Raw genomic sequence first — 15,296 nt, 5'->3', positions numbered from 1 at the left:
CCAGGGGAATCCCTGGGGTGGGGGCCAGGAGATCCCATGACAAAGGAAGGGTGCAGAGGCGAGCAGTTTGAGACCCCCACGTCCAGCTCTGTTGGGGGAGTTCAGCATGGGGGAGAAAGGAGATGATCTCAGCTGGTTCCCCAAGACACAGAGGGTCTAGGGGCCAGTCCCTGCCCTTGACCTTGGCCCCCTGCTCCCTCCAACTCTGGGCCCTTGGCCACTGGCTTGAGTCCAGGGACTGCAGGTGGTGGCTGGTAATATTACTAGTTTGAATACTTTATAACAGAGTTTCCCACCCACCAAATGGAATACTGGTCCCACCAGCTCAGGTCCTGCCTGTCAGCCTCTACAGCCAGTGAGATCTGGTGGCCCAAGGCAGAGCACGTGTGGGGAGTGACATATAGACAGGCTGGGTGGGCAGGACCGGGTTGGGGGCTTGAGAAAGAAGGAGTGAGAGGAGCCCCCAGAAGGGGGCCTGGGAGAGGGTGTGCCCCTGGCCCGAGGCCCAGGTGCGGGATGGCCACTTCCCGTTCCCGCCCGCCTCGGGTTCCCAGGTCCCACCCGCACCTCCTCCTGCGCTGCCAGGCACACAGCTGTGCTGCACCCCCACCACGGGCAGCTGCCCTCAAATGCCGGCCCGCGGGACAGGAGGGCCTAAGGGTGCAGCTTCGCACGCAGCCCACAGGCTTCCCTCTCCCTGGAGCAATACCTCTCCGCATAAATAGCTAGGCATAAATAGAGGGGAGCAGGCCCCAGGAGCTGATTACAAGCAGCGAAGTTTCTGTTCGCAGAACCCTGAGGCCACACTCTCTGGGGCCCAGGGATCATCTGGTGTAGCTCAGGAGCTACCCGGGAGCTGTCTACCACTGCATGACCACTTCCTCTTACCAATCAGTCTGACGTCCAGACATGGGAAGGATTTGGGGCAAGGTCCGCCCTCTGATCACTTCTGAAAGAAGAGGGACTGTAGATCTGTCACTTATGTGTGTGAGGCGCTGAGAGGCACAGCGGACACACGCAGATGCACACCCAGCCTGCACGGCCTGTGGGCCAGTCTGCAGCCAGACGCTTGCCTACATGCCCAGGGGCCCCTTGAAATCCAGGTAGTCACAACAGCCAGAGTTGGGGTTGGCAGGCAGGAGGAGGAAGCCAGCAAGGTAAATGGAAACGTGGGGTCCTAAGGTATCTGAAACCAGAGGCGGGCATCTATCCAGTGAGACCAGACCGGGCAAAGGACAGAAGAGGGAAGTCATCTGCAGTGGTCAGAGCCCCACCAAATGGCCCAGGGTTGGGGATCCAGAGAAGCAAGTCTTGAGTGACCCCGACAGGGACATGAGCCATGCTGAGGGGACAGAGAGGCAGCGCGGGCTACCTCCCTGCCAGCAGTCATCCTGGGCACCAGCTTTGGGGCGCCAACAGCCGGGGGGCACTGCTTTCCCTCTGCTGCCCCCTGGTGGCTACCACAGGAAAGGCAGTGGCTGAGCCTGGGGCTCTGGGCACACCAGGGTCTGTGGGTGCAGAGGGTTGAACCAGCGGCCCTGCATCTTGCTCTGCTGGAAGAACCACCACAGGCCTCTGGCCTTGCTCTCTCTTCATACAAATGCCCCTGGTCTCTTGAGACTCTGGGCTTGAGTTTCCTGTGTTCATCTACCGACAGCCTATCTGTCAGGCTTTCCCTGTCCCTGCAACAGGTATCAGCTCAGGACACAGGAGGGCCTGAATGTGAGGAGACCATGGAGGCTTCTGGGCTATTCTAGGCTCTGGCAGTTCTACCCTGCTTGCCTAAGAAGGCCACCCACCAACAGCAAGGAGCTGGTCCCTGGTCCCTCTTGGCAGCCACAAGGCCCTCTCCGCTGCCCTTGGGGTCCAGAAATCCATGCATCTCAGTGCTCTATTCCCTGGGTCAGTCCAAGGCCCGGACCTCAGCCCCCATCTACCATAGGTCCTGCTGAGTCCCAACACTGGTCCTTCCCCACCTGCCTCCAACTGCCTCCTTCTGGCCCTTCTCAGACTCACTCCTTACAGCCCTTCTAGTCTTCCTCCTCCAGGAAGCATACTCTGCCTGCCCCCCTTGCCCAGCTCACACCATCTCTCCCTCTTGCTTCTCCTGGTACACACCTGACATCTTGGTTGCAAACAGGCAGCATATAGGTGAGTGTTTAGTTCCACCTGCACAGTGTTTTATAAAGAGGTGAATGGTGAGTTAAAGATTTAAAATTGTAAAGATTACACATAAAAACGTGGAGTTTCTGGCCTCTCTTGAAAAAAAGCAGAAGCCCTGGGCACCAGCCAGCATTGCTGCCTGGTGAGAGCTGATGGGCACTTGACACAGCACACCCAGCCCATCCCTGCATTTATTGTCCTTGTCCGTGTCATCTGCCTGGCCAGCCCCCGCAGGCGCTGGGGTCTGCAGCTGGGAGGTCCAGCCCCGAGAGAGGAGCCTCACCTCTTTGGGACTTCTCAGAATAAGGAGGAGCTTGGGCGCAGCAGAGCCCAATTCCTGAAGCTATTGTGGAAAAGCAGAGCCCCTGGAGAAGAGAGGCTGAGGCCCCCAGCCACCAGCCCACTGGGCAAAACACACCTGGGTATTGGTGGACCAGAGGGTGACATGTGAGCGACTCTCACAGCCTAGTTCTTTCAATGTTGTGACCTGGTGCTCGCCCCTCTACGCCCTTTGATTCCTTCATCGGAGGGGGAATAGGAGTGGTCCTTCAGAGCCTCCCCCAGGAGGCCCACCTGCCCACTGACTCCCTGCACCCCCAGCTCACACGGCAAGCAGAGGGCACAGGGTGTTGGTGAAAGAAGGGCAGGACTCCCTCTGCAGTGCAGGCTGCCCACCTTGATTTTAGTCTCAAAGCAAACAGTGGATTCCAGCTGCATACAAGGTGCGATGCTCCATGGGGCAGGGAGAAAAGAGACAGACAGGCTTGACACCGAGACTTCGGGGGAGGGGCTGATGCCCTGCCGGCTCCTGGTGGCCCTCCCCCATCTCAGCACACCCGGCTGCCTGCTCGTGCAGCTGGCCGCCAATTCCTGTTCCTCTGGCACCAGGCATTGTGTCTGTATTGCCCTTAGGGGCCATCTGAGCATGATTTTTGCTGAGGCTGGACCCTCAGCATCCTCGCAGCACAGAGGTGCACACCTGCCAGCTCCAAGTCTGCAGCGTCCTTGGGGCCAGAGGCAAGGAGCAGGAGAGACCTATAGGCTGGTCCCCGCCCTTTGTAGCTTACCTGTCACGTAAGTGACAATCCAACCGACAGTAGTGGGAGGAGCGGCCAGCCTGCCCTGGAGGCTGCAGGCATCTAAGCACAGTGGCTCAGGAGGCGACCCTGAAACAAGCCCCGAGCAGGCTGGCAGCGTCCCCTGGGTGCCTGGGGGTGGCGCAGCCACTGCAGAGGCTGGTGGAGGGACATCTGGGAGCCTCGGGGGCACATCTGTGGAAGGGCGCGACCACAGGTTCTCCAAGCCGCTGGCCCCTCTAGCCTCTGGGCAGGAGGAAAGGCCCACCTGGCATGGCCTCTTGGGGCTCTCTTGTCACAGCTGCTCACCAAAGACGCAAAGCAGAGACTGGGCTGCCAGGAGGAGGGGGCTGCGGAGGTCAAGAGACACCCCTTCTTCAGGAACATGAATTTCAAGCGCTTAGAAGCCGGGATGTTGGATCCCCCCTTCATTCCAGATGTGAGTGGCCTCCCCGAGCAGGACCAAGCCTGGGCGCCCCTCCTTGCATTTGACTCAGCCCCGTGTCTGAGCTGGGCCCCCTGTCAGGGGCTGCGGAGACCTGTGGCAAGAGGGGGCCTCCACCCTCTAATAGCAGACATGTCCCCAGTTCTGGGGGTCTTCTGCACCCACATCCTGGCGTCATCTCCGAAGTCCTCATCTCCAGACCCCCAGGACCCCGGAGCCCCTGGAAGGCCTGCTCCACCAACCTTGAACTCTTGAAGGGTGGGGCCCAGGCCCGGGGGATTCATCCCTGCGAATCCTGGCATAGTGCAGCCCCCAGTGCACGTGCGCTGGGTGAGGGAGGGATAAGATAGTATATAAAATGTAATAAAAGATGTTTCTGCCGTAGCAACAGCCACTCCTGGTTACCACACTCACAGGTGCTGTGTTAGCCCCAGTGTGCAGGCGAGGAAACTTGAGGCCCACAGGGATCTGTGACTTTCCCAAAGCTCCAGCACCACTGCTGGGTCCCCAGACCTGGTGGCAGGGCCTGGGTGCTAAGCCCCCGCCCCTCACCCCCCTGTAGTGTGAGGAGAGGCCAGGGGGCTAGGTCCTCCTGGGACACCCTCTGTCGGCTGCATAGTCCAGTGACACGGCGCCCCTCTCGCACCCTGGTCTGGCCCTGGGTGCCCATCCTTCCCTCCCTCTGTGGAGGGCAGACCTGGGGCCCCAAACTGCCAGCCTTCATTCTGACCAGATGCCCTTCAAAACAGTTCCATGAGCCTGACCTGGGGGCTTTAGGAGAACAAAGACTACCTGATGATAAGGGCGAGGTGAGGGAGTGGGCATCCAGAGGTGCCCGGAGTGTGAGCTCACAGAGAACGGCCTCCCGCCAGTCCGGGCCCAGCCTGCAGTTACGTGGGGTGGCCTGCGGCGTGTGTGAGGGGGTATGGGTGGGGGTGCCTGGATACCCTGAGCTCTCATTCCACACGGGCTGGGCCCGTGGCAGATCTGGGAGGGCAGCTCCTGTTCTTGGGGCACGGGGTGGCCTTGGGCAGGTGCCCCCTCTGCTCCTACATCATGACCCCACGGCTGGGCTGGGGGCCCCGGACCCTGGGCAGAGCCCTGTGTGACCGACCAAGCGCTCTGCCTGCCTCAGCCCCGAGCCGTGTACTGCAAGGACGTGCTGGACATCGAGCAGTTCTCCACCGTGAAGGGCGTGAACCTGGACCACACAGATGACGACTTCTACTCCAAGTTCTCCACGGGCTCTGTGTCCATCCCCTGGCAAAGCGAGGTGAGCAGGGCAGGGTCTCCAGCCTCCACCCAAAGGAGGGCAATCATGAGGCGCGGAGGGTCCCGAGTCCCTGTGGCCTGGACCGGTCGGTACTGCGGTGGGTGATCAGGAGGCCTGTCTAGATGCAAGAACTTTGGAAAGAAGAGAAAAATGGGGCAGGAGCTGGAGGCACAGGTGTTGGGGAAAGTTGGAGCAGGTTTGGATGACAGGGGAAAGGTGGGGTGGAAAGAGGGGCTGAAGTCCTGAAAAGGGGGAAGTGTCTGGAGCATGTGGGTGACCTGGGCTTCTCCTGGGTGAAGGAGATGGGGTGTGGGTTTGGGGCCCGGACCCTGAGCACAGCCCTGCAGACGGTTTCTGCTTTCTCAGGTCTGGTGGCATGCAAGGCCATGGGGTAGCCGGGGGGCCTGGGACCCCCAGCAGGTGGAGAGCAAGTGGGGGACCTCTTAGGATCGGGCTCAGGGTTGGGTGTCGGCCAAGGCGCGTCCGCTGTGATTTCAAGATGACGAACACAGCCCCTCACACCACCACCTGTGTTTCTGCACCACTTCTCCAGATGATAGAAACAGAATGCTTTAAGGAGCTGAATGTGTTTGGGCCCAATGGTACCCTCTCGCCGGACCTGAACAGAAGTCACCTTCCAGACCCGCCAAAGAAAGGGCTGCTGCAGAGAATCTTCAAGCGTCAGGTGAGAGCCCCCATGCCCCGCTTTCCTGGCCCACAGGCTTCCATGATCCTAGTGGCAGAGTTCTACCCACTGGCAGGGCCCGGAGGGGGGGGGGGCTCTGGCAGCCTGGAAGAGCCATGTGGCCTGGCTGAAGCCCCTGGAAACCCACTGGCTGACGGATCCCCAGGGCAGGACAGGGCGGCCCAAAGGTTACCCCTCCTGGAGGTTTTTCTCAGCCTTGGCACTACTGATGTTTAGGTCCCTCTGTCATGGGGCTCTGTCTCATGCGTTGGGGGATGTTTAACAGGGTCCAGGCCTCCGCCGACCAGACGCCATTACCATCCACTCCCATTATACTAACAAAAATGTCTCCAGACATCGTCAGGATCGCCCCAATAGAGCACCACGCCCTATGTGGCTGTTGTAAAGACTTGAGTTCTGTAGGGAAAGATGTAGCACAATAAAGCACAAGGGGCTGGAGAGGGGTTCCCCCAGAACCTCCTGGCTCTTGGGGGGACACCATAGTTTGATGCTGTGCCCTTAGCTGGCAGCCTCTAGGAGCCTGTCCCTGCGTAACGGTTGGTGTGACCCACATGGAAGAAATGTCCCAGGAAGGGCCTGGCAGGCCCATGGAAATGAGAGACCCCTGGGGCCCCCACCCCATCGTGACCACCGAGGCAGCCGCCATAGCCTCCACCCCTGGGCTGGCCCTTCAAGAAGCCTCATCCCCCTGCCTGTCCCGCAGCCAGGTCCTCACATCCTGCCTCCCCAAGAAGAAGAGAAGGCGAGGCAGGTGTGGCTCTGGTCGTCAGGCCCCCAGCCGTGTCCCCCGATGACGGGGTGAGCTGGCTGTTTACGGTCCTCCACTCTCGGCCAGGCTCGTGCTGTGGGGCTTCTCTTAATCTGCGTAAGAGCCTTCACGTAACAGTTCATTCATTCAGCCAATGTGTATTGAGTGCCTACTATGTGCTGGGCTGTTAGCTAAGGACTTGAGATGCATCAGCAGACAACACCGGGGTCCCTCCTTTTGGGCATCCCTGTGAAGTGAGCCAGGAGGTGCTACCATTACCCCATTTTACAGATAAGGAAACTGAGGCAGAGGGGGCAAGGAACTTGCCAAGGTCACCCAGCTGGTGAGCCCTTGTGAGGGATCTGGGAATAACAGGGCAGGGAACGCAGATCAGGCACCTGGAGAGAAAATGCAGACCGAGGCCAAGTTTGCAGTTTTATCTAAAAGCTTCATGTGAGTTTCACACCCTTTTCTGTAATATACTCATGTTTGTATACTGTAAAAACATGATTTTTAAATGTTTCCACCCAGTAAAATCGAAGTTCCAGAAAGAAAGGACCTCTCCCCTCCCCACCCCATGGCAGAGCCCCCCAGGTCCTGGGAGGAGCACTTTCTGTGGAGGCTCACGGACCCGGGTTCAAATCGGGCCTGACGTATCTTGGTGGTTTCCTGAACCTCTTGCAGCCCCCATTTGCTGCCTGTAAGATCAGGTGTTAGAACGGGGCAGAGGAGGAGCCAGGTGGAGGACTGTGGCCCTCAGCACAGTACCCAGCACCCCACCGAGGGAACAGGCGCTCCTGCCTCTCTCCTAACCCCTGTGATGTGAAGGGCATGCACCCCCGGGAATGCAGAGAAGGCACCAGGAGCTCTGAGAACAAGCAGCGTGGTCCCGGGCCAGGCCCTCCCCAGAGCCCTTCATGCACAGGCCCTCGTTATATTCTCTCACCAGCCCTGTGCAGAAGACCCTCTCCTCCCGCATGACAGGCGAGGCAACCACGAGATTCAATAACTTTCCCGCAGTCACTCAGCTAAGTGACAGATTTTAGGATTCAAACCCAGGCAGTCTAACTCCAGGCCTGAAGACCTAACCCTACGGGAATTACAGGAGGGCTCCTCCTCCCTGCCGTGGGTTTCTCATATCTCCTTAGCGCTTCCCAGGCACCAGGTGAAGCCTTCTGCCCCAAGGGGTGGCCTCTGGCCCTGGGTCTGCGGGGGTTGATGCAAAAGGCAAGAGCTGGAGCTGGAGGGCAGCCCCCGACCATGGCCCTGTGTTCAGACTCAGTGGCCCCTGTGATATGTGGGCCCCAGGCCTGATCCGTGATGACTGACTCTCTCTTCTGTCCCCTTCCCAGCACCAGAACAATTCCAAGAGAACGCCCAACTCCAAGACCAGTTTTAACCACCACATAAATTCAAACCACATCAGTTCCAACTCTGCCGGAAGCAGCTAGTTGCAGCTAGCTGGGTGTCCACGACGGGACCGGCACAGACTCTTCTCCTCAGATGTGGACCTTGTGGGCAGGGAGCCCTCCAGAGCTGGGGAAAGAGGCCATCCATTCCTCCAGGTTTCTCAGAGAGATTTCCACTCAGGTCTGTTTTCAGAGGTGGCCCTCGAGCCAAGGCAGATCGGAGTTGTCTCTGTCGAACATTGCAATAGAAATCCAATCGGATACAACTTGCACGTATTTTTAATAGCGTCATAACTAGAACTGAATTTTGTCTTTATTATTTTTAAAGAAAAGTTTTGTAAATTTCTCTATTGTCTCAGTTTACATTTTGTATATTTGTATTTAAATGAAAGTCAGATTTTGAGGGTGTATATTTTCTGTGCAGCCACTGTTAAGCCATGCGTTCTAGGACATTTTAGAGTCGGGGTGGGGGGTGGGGGGTGTGGATTAAAAAAAAAAATGTGACTCAAGACTTCCAGAGCCTCAAATGAGAAAATGTTTTTATTAAATGTAGAAAATGATTCACATTTTACTTTTAAAGGATTGGTTGTATCCATCTCTATAACCTTTCCCTGATAGCACCATTCTGTTGGCCTGTAAGGGTCTGAATTCAATGCCCTGACACACGTGGACGTGGCCCTGGCCGGAACGCCCCCTGCTGGGGTCTTGGGGGCTGTCTGGGGCCACTCCCTCGGGGTGCGCGCTTCTCCTTCAGAGGCACTGTGGCTCCAGCCTTGGTCTCCTCTTCCTCCCGGAGGGCAGCTGGTACGAGGAGCTGTGTGTCTTCCCCACAGTGGTCTCTGGGCTTCTTTCTAAGCAGGTTCTGACTGCTAAAGCCAGTATGTTTTCAGGAGGTTTGTGTTTGGGGATTTTTGTTTCACTCTGTTTTTAAGAGCAGCATGCTAATGATAAGGAGCTAAGGAACTTAAGGTGTTCCAAACCCTTACTCTGGACGCACCAGGGAGCTGGGACCAGCAGGTGTCCTGAGTGTATCTATGCAGTAGGAGGGAGGCTTGGCCTGGGACGCCAGGCATGTTCTGGGGTCATGGGGTCTTGGGCGTCACAGGGCCCCACAGATTCACTGGCCCAGGGGGCATGGATGGAGAGAGGGCTGGGCTGCCCAAAAAGCTCAGGAAGAACATTGTTATTTCCTGAGAGAGTTGGGGCAAAAGCAAGCTGCAGTCGGGTATCTCAAAATTTCATGCACAAGCCCTTGGTGGCTTTGCCAGACCGGGCTTCTGAAGGTAGTCCCGGGCCTTTTGAACATGGCTGTCCATCCCCAGGGCGCTAGTGGCTCCCCTGGCTGCCTCTACGAGGTGACAAGGAGCAAATCCGTCCTCCCCTCCCCTCCCAGAGAGGGTGAGCAGCAGCTGGCCTCCCCTGTTCCCCTGCCTGGTTGAGTCCCTGGAGACTGAGTCGGCCACAGTCAGAACCTGGTCTCAACCACCTGGCAACTGCCAGGGTTTCTCCTAGGGTGGGCCCTGTATCAGCATCTCCCATCAAAATGCAGGTTCCTGGGCTCCCACCAAACCTATAGCAGGGGATTCTCTGGGAGTAAGGCTCAGGAGTCTGCATCTTTGAAAAGCTCTCCGGATCATTCTGACGTGCCCCGGAGAAAGAACCACTGCCTTCGGCCGTCAGTCATTTGGGGCTTCCAATGTGATTGCCCCAAACTTATTTCTGTAGGAGAGAGTGACAGGCGTGTCAGCCTCATGTCCCAGTTTCTGTGCTCTTTCCCGAACTATGCCAGTGGGTCCTGGGGCCTACTGCTAGGAAAGGGCTCATTTTGAGGTCATTTTGCAAACAAAAGGGAGAGAAGGAACAGTTGGGCTTCTCTCCGATCCCATTAATGCACAGTATTGTTTTCCTCTTGACCGGCTCTTGTCCCACAAGGCTTCTTCCCTTACCTTTCTTGGGCTGTGCACAAGACAAACACAAACAGCCACGTTCAGCTTTTGCCAAGAAGTGGAAAGCTCTTTGACCAGTATTTTAAGATCCCCAAGCTCTTGCTGACCCTCCTTTCTTAAGGAAAAGGAAAGTCATCTAACTGGGACTGTCACCAGCCCAAGCCACCAACCTCCTGTCCAGAAGTTTCCTTCCTTTTGCCCAATTCATAGCAGTCCAGCCGTCTCACCAGTGTTAAGGAGCAGTCTCTGTTTATGCCTCAAAGCCACACACTGTCCATTTGCTGTGTGAATTCCTGCCTCAAAGAGCAAGGGGAAAAAACATGGATCTGCCTCATGTGTTTCCACACCATGAAAGCTCTAACGATGCTAAAGCACCGTCTTTGCGTGACTCTTAAAGTAACTGGCGTCTTCCTTTGCATCTGCCCCCTGTCCGCACTGAGTGCTCTTAGGATGGGGGGTCAGAGTCACTACCCTTCAGTCCTCTGCTCCTTTTGGCCCGCTGCTTTGTACAACAGAAGGGAAGCCTTCATTCAGAACAGTGCCTGGGACTCAGCCCTCCTCCCCACAGAGCCTGTGGGTCAGCATAGGTCCTGTCCACACCCCTCCCTTTTTATTCCAGCTTGTTTTCTACAGCTGCATTTTTTAAAAGATATTTTTGAATTAAAAAAACCCACCTTCCCACCCATCCCCCTGTCCAGGATGAGGCCTCTTTGGACAGTGAGTGCATATAAACCTTTTACACTGCATTTGAGCTCTTCACAGAAGGGCCTTGACCCAAGCGTGACGTTCCTCTCGCAGGACGTTCCTGACTTGTGCCTTTGAGGTGAAATGCAGGGTCCCGCAGAAACCTCTCTGCTTCCCCTCTCCAGGAGACCAGCGGCTGTCCTGAGTGGGGCGGGGGCGGTCTCTGCCTTGATCACCATGACCGATGAGTGTTTTCTGAGCCCCCTGGGGTGGGGGTGTTCCAGAAGATCACCTGTGATATCATGAAGACCCAGTCCCCGCCTTCACAGAGGGGTGGCACCACAGCCCACATCAGCTGTTCTCTACTTTCTCTAGGCCAGGAGCATCACTTTGTAAACCGTGAGGCATCAAGGCTGCTTGCTTGCACAGTTGCTAAGTGTTGCTATGCCTTCGGCGGCCCTCCCAGGGCTTGCTCGTTTCCTGAAATGCACTGCTCTCGACAAGCTCTTGGTCTCAGAGGGGCAGGTGGTGAGGAAGCCATGCTGCAAGGAAGAGAGTGGGTGGCCTGGTCACACCTGACAGGCAGCCTGCTGGGACAGATGCTGGTGAGTTCTGGGGACACCCAGGTGAACACCGTCTTGGCATTGAAAGTCGGATGTGGCCGCCTGCCCTCGGCCTAGGGAGCCTGCCTAGGCGGAAGGCCTGCCTGCCGAGAAGCCGGGGCTCTCCAAGCCTCTCCAAGGAGCCTGCCCACTGGGAAGCTCCTCCTCACTCCTCCACACACCTGGCCTTCCCCTGGCTCAGTCACAGGTTTGTCTCCCACCGACTTTCTCGTGTGAGCTGCTGACCCAGGCCTCAATTTGGAGAGAGCACCGCCCAGAGCCCAGCATCTCAGGCCTCGCCAAAGGGACAGCAGCCTCGTGGACAACCTGCAGTCCACCGAGCCAAGGAGGACGTGCCAGCCGGGGTGACATCTGCGCTCCTTGGTGTCCATGTGAGCGTAGGAGAGAACCTCTTGCGGGTGTCTCCTGTTCTCATAACCCCGCACTCTGAGATAGGGCCTCCTAACTTTTTAGCTTTTGCTATGGAAAAAGAATGAGTGTGAAATCTTTGTGAATTTTGAAGCAACTGAGCTGAGTCATGAGCAGCAGAGAAATTGCATCTTTCTGATTACAATAGACCACGATGCAAAGCCTTGCCCCCCAAGAATCCTCCAGCACCTGCTTTCAGAACCAACCATTCCAGCTTTTGTCGCTCAGCCTGGCAGAGTGTGCAGGTCGGAGCCCGCTCGGGCCCAGGCTGTCCCCTGGGGTCTAACTTGAAAGGCTTGTGCTGGGGTCAGTGGTTAAAACATTTGAAAAGCTGGCTATCCCTAGGAGGGGGAAGATGCTTCCCAAGAGAAGGATCTAGATATCTTTCCCGATCTATCAATAAGTCGTCTTTGTAATAGATCAAAAGCAAATGTTTTTAGAAAAACCTAGTGGCTGTTGGTAGTGTTAAAATAATAACCTAGTATCCAAAGGTTTCTTTTCATTTTTTTTCAGGGAAATTTTAACATTGATGAATGAAAATAGTTCCATGTTGGAGGTCATTCCTGAAGATAATGGCTTTTGTTCTCCTGCTGCTCTGAATCTTTGTATGTTCTGTCTAATGTGTCACAGTGCTGCTGTATCTAGATCGAACCACTGTTGTTTTTTTAAGAGAAATAAATTCCTTAATGAAAACAACATTGCATTTCTTTCCTTCCGCTGAGCCCCTGTTCTGTCCCATCTGCGTGGGGCAGCCGTGCCCAAAATGCCAGCACCCTTGTGTTAGCCCTCAAAGGTGGACGGGTCAGCTGCACCCAAAGCTGGCCCACACTGACCGCCTCCCGACCTGCCCACAGTGGCCCAGCTCCAGTGGGCAGGGCCTAAGGCCACCACCTGAACCCTCTCCAGGTCAATCCAGTTCTGATCCCAGTCCAGTTCTGGCTGGCTCCAGAAGTGCTTCAGCAACATGGCACCAAGCAGGAGTGCCGTGAGGAGGCCCAGCCAGCACTGGCGCCCAGGTGTCAGACAGGACACCAGCACTCCCAGCTGGCCTGTCTGCGTGGGAGGGGCCGTAACTCAGAGGTGGGCTCTGCACACAGGGGCTCCCCTGGCTGCTCAGCCCTCACCAAGCCAGCCACATGCCGGACACCCGAGTGCCTCCGAACCTTGAGTCCCAATCTGGGCCTGAGACCCCTTCAGTTCCCCCAGCCTGGCATTGTAGAAGGGGCAGGGCTCCGGACTCAGACTACCTCTGCTGACTGTATGACCTTGAGCAGCCCCGTACCTCTGAGCCTCAGTGTCCGTCTAACGTGGTGTGACGCCGGCCCCGTGGTGTTCAGGGAGAATGTGTGTGATGCCCCACTCAGGCCTTTGCCCTGGAGGACACTATCGCCTTGGTTGTCTTTGGACCCCTTTTGGTCCCTGGCCTCATAACAAGGTGGGGACCCACACTCGTACCACCCTCAGTCCAGCCCAGAGCTGGAAGCACTCCCAGCAGGCACCTGCCGGAGGGAGCGGGCCTGAGCTGGGGGTCAAGGTTTGAGGCTTGTTTCTGCCTGACCCCCTGGTACAGGTGGGAGCTGGGGCGCTTCTCAGTCAGAGGCTAGGAAGTGAGGTGTCTGTGCTAACTAGGGGCAGGGCTGAGGAGGATTCTGCCTACAGGGCACTCTATAGCTAGAGAGAGAGAGGGATGGCTAGCCACGGGGGTGTGGTGGGAGCCGCAGTGGCCCCTAGGCAGAGGGTCTGCTGACCACAAGAGAGACCCCAACCAGAAACATGGAGAGGCTCTGAGCCTCTGAGCAGGGCCTTGGAGAGGCCCTTCCTCACAGGGGCTGTTCTCTGCCCCCAGCACTTTCTCCGGACCTCCCTCCACCCTTCCAGAAACCTCCATGGCCTGAGCCGGCCTCCGGGGCAGACAGAAGCCGCCGTCCTCCTGGGACATAGGGTCTGAGGAAGAAACTAACCCCACAGCACCAGCCCGCCCACCATCTCAGCCACTCTGCCCTGCGACTCTGGCCCCTTCCCGGCAGGCTTGGGGCAAGGGGCACATCCACCATTGGTCCCCTTTGCCTCCTCTCCAGACAGCTGCGAATTTGGTAACCAGGGGCACCAAAATTCATTTCCAGGAGAAGTTCTTAGTGGGCAAATCCCCGGCACCGAGGAGCTTCGGGCCATCGCCCATCGGGGAGCCGATTCGTTGGGGAGTTGGATCTGCCTGGCCTCTCTGGAAACCGTGAAGAGGGGGAGAGCCGGGGCCTCAGGAATAGGCCCTCCAGCTGCAGCAGGCCGGGGCTTCCGGCACCGTGTGCCCAGCAGGTCCCCAAGCCAGGTGCCGCTGGTGGGTCAGCCTTGGGGGGCCTGGCCCTGCCTCCTCAGGAGCAGCAGGAGAGAAGCCCATTCAGTTGGTTAGAGGGTCCATCCTCCTACCTATTCAGCTTCTCCCCAAGTGTTGAGTGCCTGCTATGCCCACAGCACTGTCTCAGCACTAGAGCAGACGAAGGCCCTGCCTCCAGGACCCTGCATTCTTCTCAGGAGTTGGTGGGGGAGGCGCAGCCACCATGGGTGGAGAAACCAGAGGGCATGGGAGCCGGGCACTGCCTCTCACACTTTAAGGAGTGCAGACTCCCCTTGGCGCTTTGACAAACCACAGATCCTAATGCAGTAGGTCTGGGTCGGGCTCTGCATTTCTAACAAAATCTCAGCAGAAGCTTCTGGTCCATGGATTACCCTTTGGGGAGGGAGGCCTTTGAAACCCCAAACCAAACTAGCAGGCCTAGGTCTAGTCAAGCCAAGCCCTACACTCCCATTGCCGACCCCTTTAGGCCCTGCTTTCGGAGGTAGAGATGTGTTACTAAGACTCACGTTTGCCCTGCCCTTGAGTGGAGTTCATACCGGTGGTTCTCAAACTCTGGCATGGCGACCTGCTGCAGCAGCCAGGGCCCTGAGAGCTTTGAGATATGCAAATTCTCAGCCTCCCACCTCAGGCCTCATCAGAAGCTCAGGGGCACACTCAAGCTGGAGGACTACTGATTTACAAGGCACTTTCTTTGAAACCTCATTGAGCCCCAGGATCCCCCATTTACAGCTTTTCAATCTGAAACTGCAGAGGTTTTAGGTGGCTGAGGCTTGACTCTTACCTGTAAATGAGAAAAGGTGAGTCTAGTTGGCTGCCTATACTCTTTAAAAACAGGAGCCAGGATACAACCACATATAACAGTATTGCCTTGTATTTTTTAAAATGAGAGGGTAAACCCAAACTAAACAAGAAAAAAGTGTCTTACAGGGAGAGGCAGCCATAAGGGAAAGGGTGGGGGCAGATACAAAAGCAGACCCCTGAACACGACTGGTCTCACAGATGTGACTTTGGAAGCAAATAGCAAAACAAATAAAAAATAAAAATGAATAAAACATTAAAAAAAACAAAGCTGGATTGAGTGAGGAAACTTTAATTTGAAATGATTATTGCAATGCAGGAAAGGATCTATTGCTACAGTGGTGAAAAATATTGCAGAAGGGAAGACGCTTTTACTGTCAGATCTGCACGGGCTCATGGGTCTGGCAAAGAGGGGCTTTTTTTCTGGAGGGGCGTAAACAAGGTTTTCACATCCCACTTGCCCACTTTCCCAATCTTTCTAGAAGAGAATGCTTTACCCCGAGGCAGTCTGTTCTCAGAAGGGGACATCTCCTGGCTCAGGCTGGGACTGGACCAAAGTTCAGGGTCCTGGAGGAGGGAGAGAAACTGAACCACAGTTTGGTTAACAAGCATTTTGTTCTGATGGATCAGAGGAGACAGACTGTTCAGCTAATCATTTACGAGG

At 56.4% G+C, this 15,296-nt stretch overlaps 1 protein-coding gene across 5 annotated transcripts in view; it reads left to right on the top strand.

The window, feature by feature from the left end:
• Nucleotides 1-8,166, top strand: part of GRK5 (G protein-coupled receptor kinase 5) — a 202,090-nt gene extending 193,924 nt beyond the window's left edge. For 4 of the 5 annotated variants that reach the window (XM_073240312.1, XM_073240313.1, XM_073240316.1 and 1 more), the window contains 4 exons: nt 3,541-3,678; nt 4,820-4,957; nt 5,511-5,642; nt 7,764-8,166. In XM_073240312.1, the coding sequence (XP_073096413.1) occupies nt 3,541-3,678; nt 4,820-4,957; nt 5,511-5,642; nt 7,764-7,862 (507 nt within the window). In that variant the 3' untranslated portion in view covers nt 7,863-8,166. The remainder of the gene's footprint in view (nt 1-3,540; nt 3,679-4,819; nt 4,958-5,510; nt 5,643-7,763) is intronic. The other variant, XM_073240315.1, reaches the window with a different exon arrangement.
• Nucleotides 8,167-15,296: the final 7,130 nt, after the last annotated feature.

The sequence above is a fragment of the Manis javanica genome, chromosome 7, assembly GCF_040802235.1.
Source record: "Manis javanica isolate MJ-LG chromosome 7, MJ_LKY, whole genome shotgun sequence".
Taxonomy (NCBI): domain Eukaryota; kingdom Metazoa; phylum Chordata; class Mammalia; order Pholidota; family Manidae; genus Manis; species Manis javanica.
This window is presented reverse-complemented; position numbering and strand designations above follow the sequence as displayed.